Here is a 23,557-nt window from a genome sequence, read left to right on the forward strand (position 1 = left end):
TTTCTCTGTAAATAATTGTCTTGGTTTAGATAGCCATTTAGATGTGGGGAGAAAAATAGGAGTATAAATGACAACAAAATTGATCATCTTTAATGTCAGAGTATTTTTTTTAGCTGCATTGTTCATATTGGGATGCTTGTAGTATAGATTGTTTGTTCTTGTTTTTTAAAGGTTTGATCTTGATCAAAATAAATCATGACTGATCAAAAAAGTAAATTGAAAAAAGTACAAAATAGTATATTATTCAAATTCCTTGTCCACGTATATGGAAACAACTATATTTAATAAATGGGTGAGGAAGATGATTCCAAATTTCTAAATATGTACAAACTGCTATCCTCAAACAATATTATATATGATTCTGATAGAAAACTCTTAATAGTAGGCACTCTTCCATACATAATAAATGGTGGGAGGAAAAGCCTCAAAAAGCTCCAGGTAAAAGCACCCTCGGAGCTAATAAACTCTTCATCATCAACAGAAAAACCTCTCCACCTCTTAAACAATTGTATAAAGCAATTAATGTGCAACAGAATTATAAATGAACTATAGTGCACTTATCTAGCATCTCTTGCCATCGGGATCATCCCCCACACCAATGATGGCCAGTGTTTCGTAAAAAGAACAACAATGGATTTATTGTTTAAATTCTGTTGAGCCTCAAGCATTGAATGTGAAGGTTGAGTGGTGTCATTTTTTCTAGAGGCCCTGTCATTGGCCATTTAATTAGGGGAACTACCACTTCAAAAATGTTCTGCAGTGTGATTGGCACTTTTAGAAGGAACGCATCTGATGTCATATTATTAATAGGCTGGCAGCCATTTTTAAGATTGTGGAAACCAGTCTGTTTGCTGCTGGACTATGTTCAGCATGGTTAATGGAGTAAGTTTAACAAGTTTTTGGAGTTTCTGATATGAAAGATTGACTTTAACTGTTAAATTCTTCAATTTTTTTACTTTACAACAAGGTGCAAAAGATCAACCTTGAATTCACTACCAGGCCACCTCCGCCTCTTCACTCTTCAACCCTCTCCCTCAACCAACCTACCAACTCTTTCTCCTCCTTTCCTGATATCACCGAGGAGGAAACCGCCCGCCTTCTTTCCTCCTCGAAATGCACAACTTGTTCCTCTGATCCCATCCCCACCAACTTACTTAACACCACCCCCTCCATCTGTCATATCCTCAACCTCTCTCTCTTCACTGCAACTGTCCCTGACACCTTCAAGCACGTCGTAGTCACACCTCTCCTCAAAAAACCATCACTTGACCCTACCTGTCCCTCCAACTACCGCCCCATCTCCCTCCTACCCTTCCTCTCCAAAATACTTGAGCGCGCCGCCGTTCACAGCCGCTGCCTTGATTTCCTCTCCTCTCAGGCCATCCTCGATCCACTTCAATCCGGTTTTCGCCCTCTACACTCGACAGAAACAGCACTCTCTAAAGTCTGTAATGACCTGTTCCATGCCAAATCCAGAGGCCACTACTCCATCCTTACCCTCCTCAATCTATCCGCCGCTTTACTTCTTGCCACACTGTCCTCATTTGGGTTCCAAGGCTCTGTCCTCTCCTGGTTCTCCTCCTAACTCTCCCACCGCACCTTCAGAGTACACTCTCATGGATCTTCCTCCATCCCCATCCCGCTCTCTGTTGGAGTTCCCCAGGGATCTGTCCTTGGACCCCATCTTTTTTCAATCTACACCTCTTCCCTGGGCTCACTGATCTCATCTCATGGCTTCCAGTATCATCTCTATGCTGATGACACCCAGCTGTATCTCTCCACACCAGACATCACCGCAGAGACCCAGGCCAAGGTATCGGCCTGTTTATCCGACATTGCTGCATGGATGTCCAACCGCCACCTGAAACTGAACATGGCCAAGACCGAGCTTATCGTCTTTCCACCAAAACCCACTTCTCCTCTTCCTCCGCTCTCGATCTCAGTTGATAACGCCCTCATCCTCCCCGTCTCATCTGCCCGCAACCTCGGAGTCATCTTCGACTCCTTCCTCTCATTCTCTGCGCATATCCAGCAGACAGCCAAGACCTGTCGCTTCTTCCTCTTTAACATCAGCAAAATTCGCCCTTTCCTCTCTGAGCACACCACCCGAACTCTCATCCACGCTCTCATTACCTCCCGCCTTGACTACTGCAACCTACTCCTCACTGGCCTCCCACTTAGCCATCTATCCCCCCTTCAATCCGTTCAGAACTCTGCTGCACGTCTTATATTCCACCTGAACCGATATACTCATATCACCCCTCTCCTCAGGTCGCTTCACAGGCTTCCGATCAGATACCGCATACAGTTCAAGCTTCTCCTTCTCACCTACAAATGCACTCAGTCTGCAGCCCCTCATTACCTCTCTACCCTCATCTCCCCTTACGTTCCCGCCTGAAAGCTCCGCTCACAGGACAAGTACCCTTCTCCACCACCGCCAACTCCAGGCTCCGCCCATTCTGCCTCGCCTCACCCTATGCTTGGAATCAACTTCCAACTTCCTGAGCCCCTACGCCAAGCACCATCCCTATCCATCTTCAAATCCTTGCTCAAAGCCCACCTCTTCAATGTTGCCTTTGGCACCTAACCTTTATACCTTTCAGGAAATCTAGACTGCCCCAATTTGACTGCCCCTACTTGACTGACTGTATATTTGTCCATTAGATTGTAAGCTCTTTGAGCAGGGACTGTCCTTCTATGTTAAATTGTACAGCGCTGTGTAACCCTAGTAGCGCTTTAGAAATGTTTAGTAGTAGTAGTAGTTTTTAGACACCCCGACCTTGAAACAGCACTTTCAAAACGCTGGCCGTCAGTGAGGGGGTGACCTGATAACAACAGAGGCTGCATAAGTGTACTATACTTCATTTATAGTTCTGTTGCACATTAATTGCTTTATAAAATTGATTAAAAGGTGGAGAGGTTTGTTTGAGGATAGTAGTTTGCACTTATACTGAAACACAGCCCTATTTATAATACTTAGAACATGAAAAGTCATATAGTTGTTTATTAGTTCAATAGTATAGTAATAAAACAAATTTCCATTTAAATTGTACAGTAAAAACAAAAATACAGTGTGTACCTAACTGAAACTCAACTTCTGCCTTTTTGTTAGTTATTTTATGCATTCCAAGATGATCGTTATCTTTATATGGTGATGGAATACATGCCTGGTGGGGATCTTGTGAATTTAATGAGCAACTATGATGTGCCTGAAAAATGGGCCAGGTTTTACACAGCAGAAGTTGTTCTTGCATTGAATGCAATCCATTCAATGGGCTTTATTCACAGGTATGTTGATTAGTTGTTATAATAATTGTTATATTAACTGGGTTTGTGATGTGTGCTATTTTGAAGAGAAACTAAAAAACAAAAAGCCAATTTTAATTATTACCCAACGCTAAAATGATCTACCTGTCTGGTTTGACTATGGGTTTGATTTGTTAAGCTTTTTTCTGCAGATTTCAATTAAATTTTATTTCATTTAATATTTATTTACAATGAATCTACTCCACTATGGGCTTTGCCCTGTATCCCCATTTCATACTTGAAAGAGATATTGGCAACCACAAGCCCTATCTTGGGAGCTCCTTTATCCTTGTGAGTGACAATACAGAACATTTTTGTACACAGAGACAATATTTAACTACCCCTATACAGTATGCTGGTAAATTCACCCCGGGGCTCCTTGATACAACCTATACATGTTGGGGTATCCAAGGCCTGCAAACACTGGGTCAGATATGGGTGGAGGGTGACCTTCTTCTCTGAACTCGGGAGGTATTCAGGTTACTCACAGGGAACCATTTTTGTTATTTACAGCTCAGAGACTTTTTATTGCGCAGAGCTAGCTTTGGCTGACACCTCTTTGGAGCTGGCTGTGATTTCTGGTATAGGTAGGGGGGGTATAACGAGACTGTATCGAGTATTATTAAAAGATGAGGCCCCTGTCCAAAGATATACTGCAAAATGGGAAGATAGTCTGTCACAGACTTACACTCCACTCCAGTGGACTAAGATTTTCAAAAATTTATTCAAGATATTAATAGCAACTCCACTGGTAGAAAATGGGTACAAGATGTTTTATCAGTGGTACTTTACCCTTGTAAAAGTGGTTCGAATATATAACACAGGGTCCCCTCAGAGCTAGCGCAAATGCAGGGATGGTGGTCATGTTCAGTGGTGCAGACCTTTTGGCAGGTGTTGATCCAGGAGATTAATAATTTCTTACCTATCATGCCCCACTCAGGCGGATTGCTGCCTACTATGTTACTATGTTATAGAACCCCAGGGATCCCCGAAGAGATACATTTTTTGCTGATGTATATTTTTACTGCAGGCAGAACAATTCTGCTCAGTTATGGAAATAATCAGCTGTACCACCTTTAGAGAAAGATTTCAGAAAGTAGATTATTCTCCGAGGACAAGCAGGCTCAATATTCTCACTGATGGGTTGTCCTCTGCGTCGGCCCAGGAGACTGGAACAAAATTTCAAAGCAAAAAGAAGTCTCTAGAACGTTCCGTTGCGTGGGCCAAACGCACTGTGCAAGCGTGAACGGCTTCCTGCCCGCGACGCAAGCGTGCCCTTACTCAGTTCTTTTTGATCCGCGGTCTGGAGAGTTCTCTTTTTTTGATTACGCTCCTTTTTTGGCTCAGGTGATCTATTTATCATTTATCACTCCCTCTTTTTCTTCTTTGGTTTAAGTTTTCTACTTAGATATAAAAATTAAAAAAAAAAAGATATTTTTCCTTTATTTCTTAGTTTTTCTTCATCCTTTAAAGTTTCCTTTCTTTTTCGTCGTGGCCGCCCTTTAGGCTGCTCGGCAGGGTCTTTTTTTTTCCCTTTTTTGTGCATCATCAAGCCTTTTAATTTCGCAGACGCTATTTTCCCATCCATGTCATCGAAGACTCCCAGTGGCTTCAAGTGTTGTACTCACTGCAACTGGACCATAACGAAAACCGACCCCCACGCGTGGTGTCTTCATTACCTTGTACCCGACCATCTGCCAGCTGCCTGTAAGTTGTGCCTGTTGTTGAAGAAACGGACCTAAGTGGCACGGGAGGCTTAACGTGAAAAACGTTTTGCAGATTGGTCCGGTCCTTTGAAGTCGGCATTGACATCGGTACTGAGGTTGGCGGCATCGACGTCGATGAAAGCAGCGACATCGAGAGCGCAGGTAATGGCTGCCGAATGACCGCATCGCGCTGGGAGCAGCGAGGCATCGAGTGGGTCTCCACCTATCTCGAGGCCTACTGCTATGCAGGCCCCCCCGGGACCGACCTTCGTCAGACCCGGCCCCGAGGAGGCGTGAGGATTCCACATCCTCCTCTTCGGTACCGAGGAGTCTCAATGATGGGTGTCGAGCGAAGGCGAAGAAGCACCGTCATCGTTCTTCTTCCGTGCACAGTACTGAGAGCTCCGGGGAGCTGAGGCAGTCGGCACCCGAGAAGCGTCAGCGCCGGGAGGACTGCTCACCCTCCATACAAGAAGTGCCGATGCGTCGGTCATCTGACAGCCTGGTACCGGCTCTCGAACTTCCTCAGATTTGGCACCGACTCCTGCATTGGCCCCCCAGTCTTTTCTGATGGAAGCTCTTGACGAACGCATCAGGGCCCTTCTTCCAGAGCTTCTGGAGGGATTGCTGTGCCAATCTGCTTCGGTTTCAGGGGTGCTTGCGCCTTCTGTACCGATTGTGGAGGCGGCATCTGGACTGTTGCCTGTGATGAGGTTCCCCGTTTTCGGTACCGGCGTTAGCTGCCACCCGGGTCGATTCCCCCTTGATGTCGGTGGAGGAAGCTTCGCTGGAGTCCAGGCAGGGGTCGACTTCTCGACACCCCCCACGAGGTCGTTGAGATAGGCTCGGGTTTGAGCTGCTCTTAGGGAGCTTTTGACCGATACCGATGAGCGCTCGTGGGAAGAGGAGGAAGACCCCAGGTACTTTTTGGAGGAAGTGTCGTGTGGGGCTCCCTCTGATCCTACTCCGCCAATTGAAAGTAGGATGTCGCCACCTGAGAGTCTTTTTTTCTCATCCTTTATTCGAGAAATGTCTAAGGACATTCCATTCCCTATGGAGGTTGTGAATGAGCCCAGGGCTGAAATGCTCGAGGTCTTGGATTATCCTTCTCCGCCTGCTGAGGTTGCAACGGTCCCCCTGCATAATACTCTCAGGGAAGTACTTATGCGTAATTGGTCGTGCCCTCTTTCTAACCCAGTAGTCCCCAAAAAATTCTAAGTCCCAGTAAAGAGTCCATGGAGAGGTGAAGGCCCAACTTCCTCACGATTCCATGGTGGTAGACTCTGCTCTCAGAAGAGCCAAGAGTACTAGAGACTATGCCTCGGCGCCCTCAGACAGAGAGTCTAGGACCTTGGATTCTTTTGGGAGGAGAACGTATCAGGCCGCTATGCTCGCCGCCAAGATCCAAATTTACCAGCTGTATACGAGCATCCACTTGCGGAATTCGGTGAGGCAATTGTCTAGTTTGGTTGAAGCACTTCCTCCGGAGCTCGCCGAACCTTTTCACCAGGTGGTCAGGCAGCAGAAGGCGTGTCGCAAATTCCTGGCCAGAGGGACTTACGACACTTTTGATATAGCATCCCGAGTAGCTGCTCAGGGTTTAGTGATGCGCAGACTCTCATGGCTGCATGTCTCTGACCTGGATCATAAGACCCAGCAGCGAATGGCGGATGTTCCTCTTGGGGGGGGTGGGGGAATAATCTTTTTGGAGAGAAGGTAGAGGACATGGTCGGTCAGATCAAAAAGCACCATGATGCTATGGATTCTCTCTCCCGCCGGGCGTCTTCTGCTACCATCTCCTCATCCAGGAGGTTTTTTTGGAGGGAGGAAGAGTGCTCCCTGTTCCTATAATAGGCGTAGGTACACTCCTGCTTCTTGGCAGCCGGTTCAGACTCAGTCCCAGCATGTGCGTTCTCTTCAACGCCGTGCGGCTAAGGCCCGTAGGACTCCCCAGCAAAAGCAAGGGACGGGCTTTTGACTGGCTCCAGTGCAGCATAGCCTCAGAAAAAGTGTCCGTGCCGGACGGCTTGCCTTTCGGGGGGAGGTTGATATTTTTTCACCAACGGTGGCCTCTTATAACCTCCGACAGGTGGGTTCTTCAAATAGTCCGGTTAGGATACACTCTCAGTCTGGTATCCAAGCCTCCAAATTGACCACCGGGAGCTCATTCTTACAGTTCCCAGCACAAGCAGGTACTTTCAGAGGAATTCTCCGCCCTTCTGAAGGCCAATGCGGTCGAACCCGTTCCACCAGGGGAAGAGGGGCTGGGATTCTATTCCAGGTACTTCCTTGTGCAAAAGAAAACGGGGGATGCATCCCATCCTAGACCTAAGGGCCCTGAACAAATTCCTAGTCTGAGAAAAGTTCAGGATGGTTTCCCTGGGCACTCTTCTTCCCATGATTCAGGAAAATGATTGACTGTGCTCTCTGGACTTAAAGGATGCCTATACTTACATCTCGATACTTCCAACTCACAGGCAGTATCTTCGATTTCGGTTGGGAACTCGGCTCTTTCAGTACTGTGTACTACCCTTTGGCCTCACTTCTGCGCCCAGGGTCTTCACAAAGTGTCTGGCAGTTGTCTCAGCATCGCTACGCAGACTGGAAGTGCATGTGTTCCCTTATCTCGACGATTGGCTGGTGAAGAGCACCTCGGAGGCAGGGGCTCTACAGTCCATGCGGATGACTATTCGACTGCTGGAGCTACTGGGGTTTGTAATACTACTACTACTACTACTACTACTATTTAGCATTTCTATAGCGCAACAAGGCGTACGCAGCGCTGCACAAACATAGAAGAAAGACAGTCCCTGCTCAAAGAGCTTACAATCTAATAGACAAAAAATAAAGTAATCAAATCAATTAATGTGTACAGGAAGGAGGAGAGGAGGGTAGGTGGAGGCGAGTGGTTACGAGTCAAAAGCAATGTTAAAGAGGTGGGCTTTCAGTCTAGATTTAAAGGTGGCCAAGGATGGGGCAAGACGTAGGGGCTCAGGAAGTTTATTCCAGGCGTAGGGTGCAACGAGACAGAAGGCGCAAAGTCTGGAGTTGGCAGTAGTGGAGAAGGGAACAGATAAGAAGGATTTATCCATGGAGCGGAGTGCACGGGAAGGAGTGTAGGGAAGGACGAGTGTGGAGAGATACTGGGGAGCAGCAGAGTGAGTGACCCGCTACGGACAAGCTTACCACGAAAGGTCGTTTTCAAGACCACTTTTGTAATATAGCCAATCACTTTACGTTTGGTATGTCACACGGACCAAATCGTGTTTCAGGCATTTCAGATTCATATACGCTACGTCATAGCGGGAGACTCCAGATGCAGGCCTGTAGGCTGAAACACAACAGTTGTGTCGAGTCTTTTCTTCAATAAAGAAGTTTTTATGATATTGTCTCCAGGATTTGTTTTTCCGTGGTCAAACATCTCACTTTTTACCTATATCTGTGTTTTCCCGTGGGGCGTTCGAGTTCTCCACTTGATTGCGGATTTTTTTTGAACATATACCTTGGAAGTGGTGCCATGGGCGAGATTTCACATGCTCAGTCGGTGGTCTCCGATGTCTCAGGAATATCAGCAACGTCTTCCTTGGAAGCCGAAGGCCAGGAACAGCATGTCTTAGTGGCTCTCCGAAGCCAATCTGCGGCGGGGGATGCTGCTTGCTACCCCACAATGGATTCTTGTGACCACTGATGCTAGTCATTTGCAATGGGGGGCGCACTGCCTGCACCACTGTGCTCAGGGTCTTTGGACAGTGCTGGAATCGAGTTGGTCCATCAACCTTTTGGAGTTGAGGGCCGTTCGGCAAGCCTTTCAGGCGTTCCACACAATTCTGGAGGGATGCGAGTGCTGTCAGACAATACGACAGCGGTGGCCTACATCAACCGTCAAGGCAACACTCAAAACCGACACTTGGCCGCGGAGGCACTAGCCATTCTGTCTTGGGTAGAGCAACATCTTCTGTTAGTGTTGGCGTCACACATTGCCGGGGTAAGCAATGTACAGGCCGATTTTTCTCAGTCGCCATTCGCTAGATTCAGTGGACTGGGAACTGGCGACAGAAGTGTTTCAGCAAATTTGCCTCAAGTGGGGCACTCCTCGGATCGATCTCATGGCATCCAGCAAGAATGCCAAGGTGGAACAGTTCTTCAGCAGACGAAGGGAGCCTGGCATCGCAGGGTTGGATGCCCTAGCGCAACAGTGGCCATTTGGCAATTAAAATTCAGTGCCAAGAAATGCAAAGTGATGCACTTAGGGAATAGAAATCCACGGGAGACGTATGTGTTAGGCAGTGAGAGTCTGATAGGTACGGACAGGGAGAGAGATCTTGGGGTGAAAATATCTGAGGATTTGAAGGCGACGAAACAGTGTGACAAGTTGGTGGCTAGAAGGTATCTAGAAGGTTGTTGGGCTGTATAGAGAGAGGTGTGACCAGTAGAAGAAAGGGAGTGTTGATGCCCCTGTATAAGTCGTTGGTGAGGCCCCATCTGGAGTATTGTGTTCAGTTTTGGAGGCCGTATCTTGCTAAGGATGTAAAAAGAATCGAAGCGGTGCAAAGAAAAGCTACGAGAATGGTATGGGATTTGCGATACAAGACGTACGAGGAGAGACTTGCTGACCTGAACATGTATACCCTGGAGGAAAGGAGAAACAGGAGTGATATGATACAGACGTTCAAATATTTGAAAGGTATTAATCCGCAAATGAACCTTTTCCGGAGATACGAAGGCAGTAGAACGAGAGGACATGAAATGAGATTGAAGGGGGGCAGACTCAAGAAAAATGTCAGGAAGTATTTTTTCACAGAGAGAGTGGTGGATGCTTGGAATGCCCTCCCGCGGGAGGTGGTGGAGATCAAAACGGTAACGGAATTCAAACATGCGTGGGATAAACATAAAGGAATCCTGTTCAGAAGAAATGGATCCTCAGGAGCTTAGCCGAGATTGGATAACAGAGCCGGTAGTGGGAGGTGGGGCTGGTGGTTGGAAGGCGGGGATAGTGCTGGGCAGACTTATACGGTCTGTGCCAGAGCCGATGGTGGGAGACGGGGATAGTGCTGGGCAGACTTGTACGGTCTGTGCCCTGAAAAAGACAGGTACCAATCAAGGTAAGGTATACACAAAAAAGTGGCACATTACTTGGGCAGACTGGATGGACCGTGCAGGTCTTTTTCTACCGTCATCTACTATGTATATGTTACTATGTCCCCGCTTCTCTATGTGTTTCCTTTTGTGGCCCTTGATCAGACGGGTTCTTCATCGAATTCAATGCCACCCAGGTTGGGTGATTTTGATAGCGCAGGACTGGCCGTGACGTCCATGGTATGCAGATTTGATACAGATGCTAGTAGACTGTCCCTTCCGTCTTTCTCCGCTGCCAAACCTCCTGCATCAAGGGTCAGTGGTTATGGAGGATCCTTGCTGCTTTGGTCTTACGGCCTGGCTCTTGAGAAGGCAAAATTGAGGAAGAAGGGATATTCTGACAAATCATTGCAATTTTGCTGCACACTCGCATGCGATCTACGAGTACGGCTTATGCACGAGTGTGGCGGACTTTTGAGGCATGGTGCGCAGTCCATTCTTGGTCGGCCTTTCAGGCGACCGTGTCCCAAATGCTGGCCTTCTTGCAGGAGGGATTGAAGAAAGGTCTCGCATACAATTCTCTGCGGGTTCAAGTGGCAGCGCTAGTGTGTTTTCGGGGACATGTGGCAGGTTCGTCATTGGTAGCTCATCCGGATGTGGGCGTTTTTTTGTGTGTGTGGGGGGGGGGGCCTTGCACCTTCGTCCTCCATTGTGTAACCCGTGCCTTTCCTGGAGTTTGGGGCTGGGTCTGAGGGCCTTGCAGTTGGCGCGTTTGAACCTATTCGGCAAGCCTCTCCTATAGATCTTACTTTCAAGACGGTGTTTTTGGTAGCCACGGCGTATGCGCTTAGAGTGTTCGAGCTTCAGGCTCGCTCATGTCGGGATCCTTTTTTGCAGTTTTTGGAGTCCGGAGTTACCATACAGACGGTTCCTTCGTTCCTGCTTAAGGTGATTTCGCCATTTCATATTAGCCAGCCTCTGTTTCTTCCTTCTTTCCAGAGGGAGGATTGCCCGGATTTCTTCCAGCAACTGCGTTGTTTGGATGTTAGGCGCGTACTGTTGCAGTATTTGCAGATGGCGAACGAGTTTCGTTGTTCAGATCATCTTTTTGTTCTTTTGGTGGGACAGCGGAGAGGTTTTCCGGCATCCAAGGCCACCATTGCTCGCTGGCTTAGGGAAGCGATGATCTCTGCTTATATTCTGGCTGGAAAATCTCCCCCAGAAGTTTTGAAGGTGCATTCCATTAGGGCGCAGGCCTCTTCCTGGGCAGGAACTACTTTGTTTTCAGTTCTGGAAGTCTGCCGGGCGGCTACTTGGGTTTCTCATCTCTTGTTTGTGAAGCATTATAGGCTCAAGGAGCTGCGGCTTCCCACCTGGTTTAGGGATTGCTTGGGTACATCCCACCAGTTCCTGGATTCATCTGCTCCTGAAGCTAAGGATGGAAAAATTAGGGCTTACCTGATAATTTTCTTTCCTTTAGTCGCAGCAGATGAATCCACAGTCCCTTCCTGGTTTCATGCTGTGTATATTTGGTTCAGGAGCCCAGAAGCAGAAGAGTTCCATGTTTCATGCCTTAGAGTTGGTTCACTGTGTTTCAGTGAGTGTTTTTGTTGTGAGTAAAGTTTGGATTCTATGTGCTTTTCTCTGTTTTGGAATGTGTGATATATTAAAGAGGGAAGGACCTGGGCTCTCTGGGTCACTGCCTTCTTTCAGTGTTCTCTACTCCACCTGCTGGTAAATGGATACAACCCACCGGCTCCTGGATTCATCTGCTGCGACTAAAGGAAAGAAAATTATCAGATATGCCCTAATTTTTCCCTCTCCCTGCCTTACTCCTATTTCTTACCTTTTCTCTCCTCCTCCCCCCTGTTCCAGTCTTTCCTTCTTAGTCCTGCTCCTTTCCTCCCCTGGCTTCAGTCTGTCCCTTAGTCCCGCTCCTTCTCTCTCCCTCCCCCAAAGAAGAAGTTCAACACGTCTTCAGAGTGGATCAGTCTTTCTGCTGTGGTGTGCAGTGTTGCAGGTAGTGGTCTGTACTCTGACTCTAGCGATTACAGCAGGCCTGCTTCATGGACTTGGCCCTCTGCTTGTGATGGGTCCCTCCTGCCCTTGCAGAAGCAGGAAGTTACGTCAGAGGAGGCTGCATTCATCATAGAGAGAGGTCCGAGTCCCCGAGGCAGGCCTGTTATAATCGCTGGTGTGGAGGCCGCTTCAGACTGCAGTGTGAGAATCGGGGGAAGGAAAATGGGAGTCCCAGGGCTGGCTATCACCTTGGGCCCGAGGTGGGGCACAAATGGAACGGAAAGGTCACGCAGGCAGCAGGAGCTCTACTAATGGGTTCTTGCTCTTTCCTGTTGTGCTATGCTGCATGGGGCACCGGGCCAGCTACTGTAGGGAGGCCTGTCAGGTCTGCTTGTGGCTGGAGAGGCTTAGCTTCCCCAAATCTTTTGTACCGGATGCCTATGTTCTCTATTGAGAATACTTACCATTTAAACCTACTCTCTGTTTTCTGTGTTTTAATCAGTTCTTGATCCACAGTAGGATTTTACCTCTTATCCCATGACTTTCGAATTTCCTCAGGCTCACCTTTATCCACATGTTTATTCACCCTCAAAGAAATGTAGATTGACGAGGCAAGATTTCCCTTGACTGAATCCATGTTGGATTTGTCTCATTAATCCATGCTTATGTATATGCTCTGAAATTTGTTCTTTATAATACTCTTCCATTTTGCCTGGCACTGACGTCAGGCTCACCGGTCTTTAATTTCCCGGATCACCTCTAGAACCCTTTTTAAAAACTGGCGTTACATTGGCCACCATTCAATCTTCCAGTACCATGCATGGATTTTAAAGATAAATTACATATTACTAGCAATAGCTGTGCAAGTTCATTTTTCAGTTCTGTCAGTACTCTGCGATGTATACCATCCGATCCAAGCGATTTGCTACTCTTCAATTTGTCAAAGTGCTCTATTACATCTTCCAGGTTTACAGAGATTTGTTTCAATTTCTCTGACTCATCAGCATCAAATGCCATTTCTGGCACTGGTATCTCTCCAGAAACAAGGATTGGGAACTTGATCAGGCTCTTCAAAAACAGATTCAGGATGCTGGAATGGAATTATAGATGTTTATTTATGTTTCAACGGTTTTTTATTGATGACAGAATAAAAATAATACAAGTGCATTTCAACTCAGCAAGTGTAATACCATGCTATAACAGGTCTGTGTTACTCAACAGTTATACCTCGCTGTTTACAGTCATCAAACTTTTAACAACTTTTCCTCCCCCCCTTCCCACCACATCTTCGATGTAGAAAACTTGCAATGCACTGAATCAAACATGGGGTATTACAGCTACCTCCAAACTGTAACAATAACCATATCCTAAGTGATACACCCTTGCTTCAAAATGTACCCCCTTATTGTGACATCGTTCCCCCCCTTCCCCCAGTTACCCCCCCCCCCCCCCGTGTACCCTACCCCTATCCTTTCCTTCATCCAATCCCTCCCCCTTCCCTTTCTAAGAACCTTGTCCAATCTTACCCTTTTGGAATAGTGCTCTCCTCTCCTCCCTTCCCTCCCCTAAATCTACCCTTCGGCCCTATGTTCCCTTCAGATCAAATGCTCTTAAGTCATCTCTTATTCATTGTGGACTCCCATCTCCATAACAGATTATCTGTACAGTCTCTACGAGAAAGAATTCAACACCAAACTTCGAGCTCGGTGGGACAGGGATTGAATGTATGCATCCCAAACCAATAAAAATTGTTGCTTTCGTTTAAATGTGTGGCGAGCATATTGTGCTTCTAAAAGCATTAAGCTATGCAGCTTGTTCCTCCATTGCCAATATGAAGGAGCTAGGTCGCTGGTCCATGCCCCAAGAATAACTCTTTTGCCCAACATCCCGACTTTCCGGATTAGCCATTTAAAGTACTTATTTTGCGGTCCAAAGTCCTCATACCGATCCAATAATAAACCCGTTGGGGACATCTTAATTGGCCTTCCACCCAATCTTTCTAAATAGCCCGTTATATCCACCCAGAATTTCCGAATCATAGCACAGTCCCAAAAGGCATGCACAAAAGAATTTACTTCTGTCTTACATTTTTTACACAATGGGGAATCTATTCCTCCCGCTTTGAACAGTCGTTCCTGTGTAAAATAAGCTCTGTGCAGCAGGCGAAAATTACACTCCCGTAACTCTGCACTCACCAATCTCGGTGGTATCATTCTAATTAGTTGGGCTAAAGTGAACGTATCCCATGAAATACCTAAATCCCAAGTCCATTTACATTGTAGTTCCCCTTTCTCCGGAGTCACTTGAAGCTCTTCCATTGCCCTCTGCAGGGCAGACACCGAAATCCCTCAGTCCTGGATGGGTTCAAAGAAGTTTAATAATCTCTGTCTAAGGGGAAATCCCTCGTCTTTCAAATCCATGGTACTCACATAATGCTGTATCTGTCTATAGGCAAACATATCTCTTCCCTCTACCTTTCCTGACCTCAGTAACGTCTCCCAAGATGTGAAATTCCTTTCCCCATCCAAGAGATCCCCCACATATTTGATCCCAGCTTTTGCCCATCTTTTAAAACTAGACTGTCGTTCCCTGGAAGGAATTCTACATTGCCGACCAATGGGGTCAAGTCTGACCTCTGTGCATTTCCTTTCAATAAAGGTATCAGATATTTCCATGTTAACCTCAACGACTTCAAGAGGAAGCTAGGCCTTAGCTCCGCAGGGATCTGAGCCCTATTGCACTGGACCAAAGACAGAATATTCCAATTACCATACAAAGCTTGCTCCAGCGCCCTAAGTGTGTAGATTTGGATATCCAACACCCAATCCCCCAGATGCCGCAGTAGACATGTCCAATTGTAACTTTGTATATCCGGTACCCCTAAGCCTCCTTTCCACCAAGATCCTATCAGATATTTAAATGGGGTCCTTGGTTTCTTCCCCTGCCAACAAAAATGAGATACCATGCGATATATTTCGCTCAACTCTTTCTTAGTAAGTTTAAGCGGTAAGGTTTGTAGTATATAGAGCCACCTGGGAAACAGAATCATGCCAAATAGTTGAATATGCCCGTAAAGCGAAACTGGCAACATTGACCAACTCAATAAGGATTGTTTTGTCTGTTCAAGCAAGTGATTAACATTCAAGTCATGTATCAAGAACGTTTTATATGGAAGGCTAATACCTAGATATTTAAAATGGCGTGTAGCCCATTTCAAAGGGAAATGTCATCCCCACTGTCTGCGTATCGAGCCACTAGTCGGCAATGCCATTGACTTGTCCAAGTTCAACTTGAACCCGGAGAAATCCCCAAATTCAACAAAGCTCTCCATTAGCGCGGGTAGGGAATCTCCGGGTTTGGTCAGATGAACCAGCAAATCGTCGGCAAAAGCTGAAATTTTAAATTGTTGAGTCCCCATTTTGGCTCCCTGAATCTCCGGGTTCAACATAATCTCCCGGACCAAAGGATCGATACTGAGTACAAACAACAAGGGGGACAACGGGCAACCCTGCCTTGTCCCCCTCTGCAAATCAATGGATTCTGAGACCATCCCATTGACCCACACTACTGCCCTTGGCTCCTTATATAAAACCTTCACTGCCTGTACCCAAGTGCCCTCAAAACCATAGGCCTGTAGAGTTGCAAATAAGAATTCCCAGCTGACTCTATCAAATGCCTTCTCTGCATCAAAACTAATCAGCAGAGAAGGCGTTCCATGTTGTTCTACCCAATCCATGGAAGCTAAAATTTTCCTCATATTTTTGGCAATTGTCCTCCCTTTAACAAATCCTACCTGACTCTCTTCTATCAGTGATGACAACATTACCGCAAGTCTATTTGCCAAAAGTTTTGAGAACAGCTTAGCCTCTACATTAATCAAAGAAATGGGTCTATACGAAGCTGGTCTTTCTGGATCTCGACCCGGCTTTAGCAACACCACCACCCTGGCTTCTTTCAAACAGTCAGACAAACCTCCATTCTCTATAAATTTATTAAACTGGGCCGTCAAGGGCAAGACAATCTGATGACCAAGAATTTTATAAAATTCATATCTAAAACCGTCAGGGCCCGGTGCCTTACACAAAGCCCCTTGCTGTATCACCTGTAGCACTTCATCTTCTGTAATGCGTTGATTTAACCTATTTCGGTGCGATTCCCGCAAGGTCGGAAATGTATGTCCACCTCTTTAACATTGCTTTTGACTCGTAGCCACTTGTAACCACTCGCCTCCACCTACCCTCCTCTCTTCCTTCCCGTTCACATTAATTGATTTGATTTGCTTACTTTATTTATTTTTTTGTCTATTAGATTGTAAGCTCTTTGAGCAGGGACTGTCTTTCTTCTATGTTTGTGCAGCGCTGCGTACGCTTTGTAGCGCTATAGAAATGCTAAATAGTAGTAGTAGTAGTACGTCCTTCTAGATAAGCTCTACTCTCCAAACTATCTTCCGAGGGACATGTGTAGAGCTCCTGATAGTATGTTCGAAAGGTGGCAGCTATCTCAGCATCTGTGCGTACTACCTCCCCCCCAGGGTTCTTAAGTTGCAAAATTCTCTGTTTCCCAGTTTTCCTCTTTACCAGCCCGGCCAGCAATCTCCCCTGTTTATTGCCATGCAGATATAGTTGGTATTTGTAATACTGCATCGATTTTACTGCTCTAGCATTCAACAAAGTATTCAGGGCCGCCTGGATAGCCATTAAAGTGATCTTATTTTGTGATGTGGGCCTAATAGCCCACTGTTTCCTGGCTTCTCCCACTTGTTCACTTAGCCGTAAAATCTATCTCTCATCCTTTTCTTATAACTCGTATATGCTATTATTACCCCCCTAGGAGCACCGCCTTAGCAGTGCTCCAAAAGAGTATGGGATCATCGCGATGTGCTGCATTATGTGCCTGATATTCTTTCCATTGTTTCCCAAGGTGTTCCCCAAATTCCTTATCATGCACCAAGTAAGTTGGAAATTGCCAGTGATACCGCTGCCCCTGTCCAGGTTGACCCGCATAGACCACCAGACATAAGCGCGGTCCGAAACCCCATAGGGCCCTATCTCCGCGTCTTGGACTCTAGTAAAGCGAGATCTAGAGATGAGCCAATAGTTGCGTGCCTGCGATGAGTGGGCTCTGGAAATATGGGTATAATCCCTATCACTTGGGTGGAGCAGACGCCACACATCCACCAGATCTAAGGCCTCGCACAGCAGTGGGATCCCTTTCTTTGATGTCCCCCCCCCCCATCCGCCCTCTGGCCTTTTGAAGTATTCAGGCTAGGGTCATGAACTGAATTTAGATCTCCTCCCATAATCATCTAGACCCCTTCATGGTGGGCAAGAGCCTGGACCAGCGACCGAAAAAATTTATGATTGTATGTATTTGGTGCATAAATGTTAGCCAGCAGAAATGCATGTTGATTGATTAGTAATTTGGCTATATCTGCCATCTGTTGCTCGCCAGCAGCCTTTGATCTGAACATCCAGTGTTTTCCGAAATAATATCATTACCCCTGCCTTACGGTTTTGAGCTGGAGCCTCCACCAAAGATCCCACCCACCATCTCCGAAACTTAGCATGTTACGAAGATGACAGGTGGGTCTCCTGTAAGAAAACTATATCTGCTTTCTGTCTGTCCAACATTTGTAAAACTTTTTGTCGTTTAATCGGTGATGTTATCCCTCCCACATTCCATGAGACAAACCTTAATGAATTCATCCTTCCCCTTTCAGGTTCCACTTAATCTCGCGGTCCCCTTTGTCCATTGTCTGGAGAGTCGGCCCAGTCTCCAGCTCTCCCCCTGTTACCTCCCTGAATTCCTGCACATAATCCATTTCCTCTCCCTGTCTCAAAGTCCACCCTAACTTGCCCCTCTTCAGAGAACACATAGCCTTCCCTTCCCTCCTGCCCTCTCCACCCTCCCCTGAAATCCCTCCCCCTTCCCAAAACTCCCCCCTTTTATCCTTTACCTCCCTAAACATAGTAACATAGTAGATGACGGCAGAAAAAGACCTGCACGGTCCACCCAGTCTGCCCAACAAGATAAACTCACATGTGCCATTTTTTGTGTATACCTTACCTTGATTTCTACCTGTCTTTTTCAGGGCACAGACCGTATAAGTCTGCCCAGAACTATCCCCGCCTCCCAACCACCAGCCCTGCCTCCCACCACCGGCTCTGGCACAGACCGTATAAGTCTGCCCAGCACTATCCCCACCTCCCAACCACCAGCCCTCACATGAGGTTTGCCTTCCCACAGGCATCTCCTATCCGGTCACCTCGAGAGATATGCTCCCCTCACCCCTTTTCATGAAAGCATCCCTGGTATACATCGCTATGCCTTTGCATTTTGTAACTTTACCGGTGTTATGTAACAGACAACACATATCCCAATTGTCTGTTACCCTTCACTTCAAGCATACATGACCGTTGATTGCATCCGCCGCCCAGCCAATCCTTACACTGTATAACATAATGTCTCCAAGGCCTTTATCCAATCAACCCATTTATTTAGACACTCAGTTTTCCGCAATCAGTCGCTCCTTTACCGCTTATTCCCCCAGGGTCCCCTTACATTATAATCACTTCCCCTGGTCTCTCTCCTTCCTCCCCCCCCCCCCTCATTCGTACATCATCACAATCACTCATACTTCTCTTATCATTATTGCCGCATGAACCAATTGGTCCCCGGATGCAAGGAAGGGGCCCATGGTACTTGCGGTTAAATCAATCTGCCAGGCACACACAGTCCAAACCTTATAATTGTTGATACTCAAAGCACATAACTTTGTTCTAAACAAGTCTATATTATCGCTACAGCGTCCATCTGTCCATCGTCTCCAGTTATGATGAAATTATTGTGTGTGCTCCCGGGCTGTGAGCTGCTCTCTGCTTTTCTTCCGCAGCTCACACCTCCCATTTGGGCCTCCCTCTATATAATTGTAATTCCAGAAGGCTCCAGCCCGGGTGCTTAAAGACAAAATGTAAAGATAGACCTTTGAAAAATATATATTGGTCTCTTCGGTCTGAAGCGGAGTCTATCAAGTTTGCTTTATATTTCTATCAGCCAAATACTGTCCGCCGTGCCATCCTCCCCGTGCTGCACTGCTGTTCTGTTCGTGCCTCTGGCTTCTCCGATCAATCAGCCGCTCCCCGTGACACTGATGGATGTTGGCCCAAAAATTCCTGCGCTGCTTCTGGGGTCTCAAAGAAGGTGGTTTTCTTCCGAGAAGACTTTCAGTCGGGCCGGATATAATAGTGCGAACTGAACCTGCCTTTGGTGCAGAGCAGAGCACATCGGTGAGTACGCCTTATGCAGCTGCGAGACTCTGGTTGAGAAATCCTGGAAGCATAATATATTTTTATTCTCATACTTCAATGGGCCTTTCGCCCTGATTTCTCACAAAATCTCCATCTTGTGGACATAGTTCAGCAATTTAAATATGACCACTCTGGGTTTCGCGTCTCCATTTCTTTTCGGGCCTAACCTGTGGGCCCGTTCAATCCTCAGTGGTCCTGCTTTAGATTGTATCTGGAGCGTGTTCTTGAGCCAGTCTTCCAAAAACGGCCGCAGCTCCACCTTTGTAATAGTTTCAGGTATGCCTACCAGACGAAGATTTGCTCGTCTGGAGCGTTTTTCTAAATCGTCCAGTTTATTTTCTAGATCTTTGACCCATACTTGCAGCTCGTCCTTCTCGGTATCCATTTTCTGCACTCGGTCCTCCAGATCTGATATTCTTTGACACGAAGTAGAGAATTCGCCTTTAAGCGCTTCCATTTTGTTATCCGTAATTTCAAGCTTATCTGTAATCTTTTGGAACTTCTGGTCCAGCGATTGATTTAGCGCCTGCGTGACCTCTGTGCTGATTTCGGACACCCACGCGGAACATATGGAGCTCGGGCCTTCGTCCTCCGTAGTCGCCATTTTGTGGGCTTCAGCCGCCTTCGGCTTCTCACTCTGTTTCCGCTGCATCTTGGATGTCATTTTTTCACACAACCCGATATTTCGCAGCTGTACCGTATTCACTTGCAACTGTCCCAGTAACACTGTGATCTAACACAGGATTTTAATTATTGAAATTATCTTTTCTTGCGGTCGGGGGACAGGAGCTCCTCTCTTCCACGTCTGCTATTCAGCGTGGCATCACGTGATCTCCTATAGATGTTTGTTTAAGCTGACTTGACATGGAACCCTGTTTCGGCACATGCGTGTCTGCCTTAGGAGTCTTGATGAGTATAGTTGATAATCACATTTATCGTTAATGATGCTTCTTGTGAAAAGAGCATAAGCTGGTCTTTAGAAAGACTGCTGGTGAAAGAAATAATTGTTGAATTCTATTCAAGAATTATTTCTTTCACCACTGGTCTTCCTTGTTTCGTGATTCTATCCCGTGGGATCTTTTTGTTCTTTTCACTTTTTGTGGTTGTTTTACACTGGTATCTTTCCCTCATCTTTCTCAGTGAAGACCAAAGCAGAGAATTAATTTAATCAGTCCACTATGGCCTTGTCTTCCCTATGTGTCCCTTTTACCCCTTGGTCATCTAGCAGTCCAACTGATTTTAACTTAGGATGTGAATATCTTTTATTCACTCTATATATTTCTATATCCCAGTTTTTTTCTGTTTGGGTAAATTCAACCTTTGAATTTGTATGTTTAAAATTGAGCCTTGAAACAAATGTAAATTCATGACACTACATGGATTCTGAAATTCAATTTTCCTTCATTTCAGAGATGTGAAGCCTGACAATATGCTTCTAGATAAATCTGGTCACGTAAAGCTAGCAGATTTTGGTACATGTATGAAAATGAACAAGGTAAGTACATTATTTTTTTTTCATTGATGGTTATTTAATGAGTGTTTATACAGTTCACAGTGTTTCTGTCCAACCTCTCATATTGAAACCTCTATGCATTGTGTACAAGCTTTATTTTTGACAGTACACCTTTCCTTTGTGTATGTGGAGATAGATAGTCCAGTAACCAGGAATGTAACTATCTGAAAGTATACTTAAAGTATTTCTCTACTAACAGCAGGATGAATCGGTCATGCATATGGTTATTACTGGATTGCATTAGGATAGAGTAAAGCTCGTCCAGAGCTCATAAAATGTTGACATGTTTGAGTATGTGAATCTCTGTGTTGTGTCCCCATGATGGAACTTAATGTTTTACTTATCTGTCCTGCTATCTTGCCAAATACACATATTCTTGTTCTCCTACCCCTGCAGTACTTTTGTTTTGTCATGTTTTTCATATTTTGTTTTCAAAACAAGAGAAAAAGCTTACTGTGTTTGGTCTAGAAGCTTTGCTCTTTGCCTAGCTTACAGTGTGTTCCACCTATGGCCTCAAGAGTGGACATATCTGCCTGTTGTGCCTCAGTCTAGAGCATGATAGACAGCTGCTATAGCTCTGGTGGAATGTCACCAAGGGCTTGCTTAATCTGCAGGCTTAAATTTGCAGAACACCTGATGGCATGGAAATGTGCCTCAAAAAGAAAGCAGATAAAATCCTTGACACTGAAGTGTTCAACATCCCATTCAGGAGAATAAGATAAAGTCCCTGCACACAATGGCCTATAGAGTCTGTTTTGGTCCAGGAAGATAGTCTGAGCTGAGTTGAGCGAGACAGGGGCAAAGTTAAGACCTTGGTGTAGTGTCCTAAAGCAGGCACCAAAAGGATCTGTGTCAGAATGTCAGTGCCATATCGTGGTGCAATCCAATAAGCATTGACTCCAGTAGAGCAGAGCTTGGACGCCAGAGCCTTTACTGCAGAACCTGAGCACTAAACTAATGGCAAAGACTATGAGGCTTCCAAAATCCCAAAGTTAGGGGTTTTAGGTCACTGCCAGTAACGTAAAACTTCCATCAACAAAGGGTTCAACCAATGTCAAAATGTGTGTGTGTAGGGGGGGGTGTGTGTGGTGGGGGGTCTTTTCCTCCAGAGAAGCTAAGGTAGCCATCTGCCAATTTAGTCTTTCGCCAGCAAAAACAGAAAGTCATCTACTCAGCCCTTTTTGTCTAAGATACTTGCAGCAGAGATTGAGATAGAAAAACCTTCAGTTTTCCTCTTGTATATCACCTGTGCAGGCCAGCATGATCACTGTTTTAACGATTTTCTTTTCCATTGTAATGTCCCACCAGGTCGTGGTACAATCTGTGTCACCAGATCTGCTTCCCTCATAACATTTTCCTGGGAAGAGGTCAGGAAAATCCCCCTGATCCAACTCCTTCTCGGTTCAGGCTTTCTACCTCTCCAGCTCAGACACTCACACAGCAACCAGGTTCCAAAACATAAAAGAGCTTTTATTCGGCACAAAGAATTAGATTCCATTAGCAAAAGTTCAGTCTCAAAAACACAGCACAAGTCCCCCTGACATGTGCTTCAAGATTCAAAGAAAAAATCAACCCAAAAAGAATTCATGCAAAAACTGTACAGGAATGGTTTCTCTTTTTTCCCCTAACCCAGCTTGCATTTTTAAGTTCATAAGTTTGCATCAGCGTTTCCAGGACATCCTAGAGCTATGCCCCTTAATGAACCTCTCTCTGACCAGACTAATTCCCCACCTGATCCCAGCTGTAGGCTTGGATTGCTCAATAACAGTCTCTGCACCCCTTCACAAGGCAGACCTGATCCCCTTTCTCTCTTCAGGCCGGTCAGTAACTGTTTCCTAGTGAGGACTGGACACCCATTCTTTCTTACAGCCACAGGCTAGGACAGTTCAAGAAGTCTCTGCATTCTTCATATGACTGACCTTGACCCCCTCTCTCTCTTCAGGCAGGTCAATAACATTTCCCCAGTGAGGACTGGACATCCATTCTTTCTTCCAGCCACAGGCTAGGACTGTTCAAAAATCCTCTGCACCCTTCATATGGCTGCCCCTGACCCCTCTCTCTCTTCAGGGAGGTCAGTAACATTTCCCCAGTGAGGACTGGACACCAGATTTTTCCCCTTCTCTCACTAACCAGGCACTGCATTAACTTTAGGGTAGTATATGCCCTGGGTTAGGTAGCTCGTTTACTCCCTGCAGCCGGTTCTCTGTGAGGAAGGTTCATCCTGCCCTCATTCAAGGTACTGTTCTTGTCCTTCTCTGTCTTGGTCACAGCAGAGAGAAATGGCCCCACCTGTTTCCAAGCCTCACTTTGGCTCCACACATATACTGCTTACTGAGTCAGGAGCAAAGGGCTAGATCTAATTCCTGGCATGTCCCTTAGGACTGATTCCTTTCCCTGCAGGAAAACACTACAGGTGTGGAGCACCTCCTTTCCTGAGGCCATGCCAGGCTTTCTCCCTTCCAGGGTTTTGTGTCTGTCGTAAGAAAGACCTCACTAAGCACTTCTGAGAAGGGTTTAGAACACTGGGAATCTGCCCTCTCTGTAATTATACTTGCCCCTCTACTGCTGCAAGCCTTCCAGTGATGCACAGTCAGCTATCCAGGTAAAATTCCTCTCCATTCTTATAGTAT

General features: G+C 46.1%; 1 protein-coding gene across 2 annotated transcripts in view; it reads left to right on the forward strand.

Annotated features, from left to right (window-relative positions):
• Nucleotides 1–23,557, forward strand: part of ROCK1 (Rho associated coiled-coil containing protein kinase 1) — a 523,306-nt gene that overhangs the window by 132,117 nt on the left and 367,632 nt on the right. For both annotated transcript variants that reach the window (XM_030212894.1, XM_030212901.1), the window contains 2 exons: nucleotides 3,113–3,288; nucleotides 20,825–20,909. In XM_030212894.1, coding sequence (XP_030068754.1) covers nucleotides 3,113–3,288; nucleotides 20,825–20,909 — 261 coding nt within the window. The remainder of the gene's footprint in view (nucleotides 1–3,112; nucleotides 3,289–20,824; nucleotides 20,910–23,557) is intronic.

This window comes from Microcaecilia unicolor, chromosome 1, assembly GCF_901765095.1.
Source record: "Microcaecilia unicolor chromosome 1, aMicUni1.1, whole genome shotgun sequence".
NCBI lineage: Eukaryota > Metazoa > Chordata > Amphibia > Gymnophiona > Siphonopidae > Microcaecilia > Microcaecilia unicolor.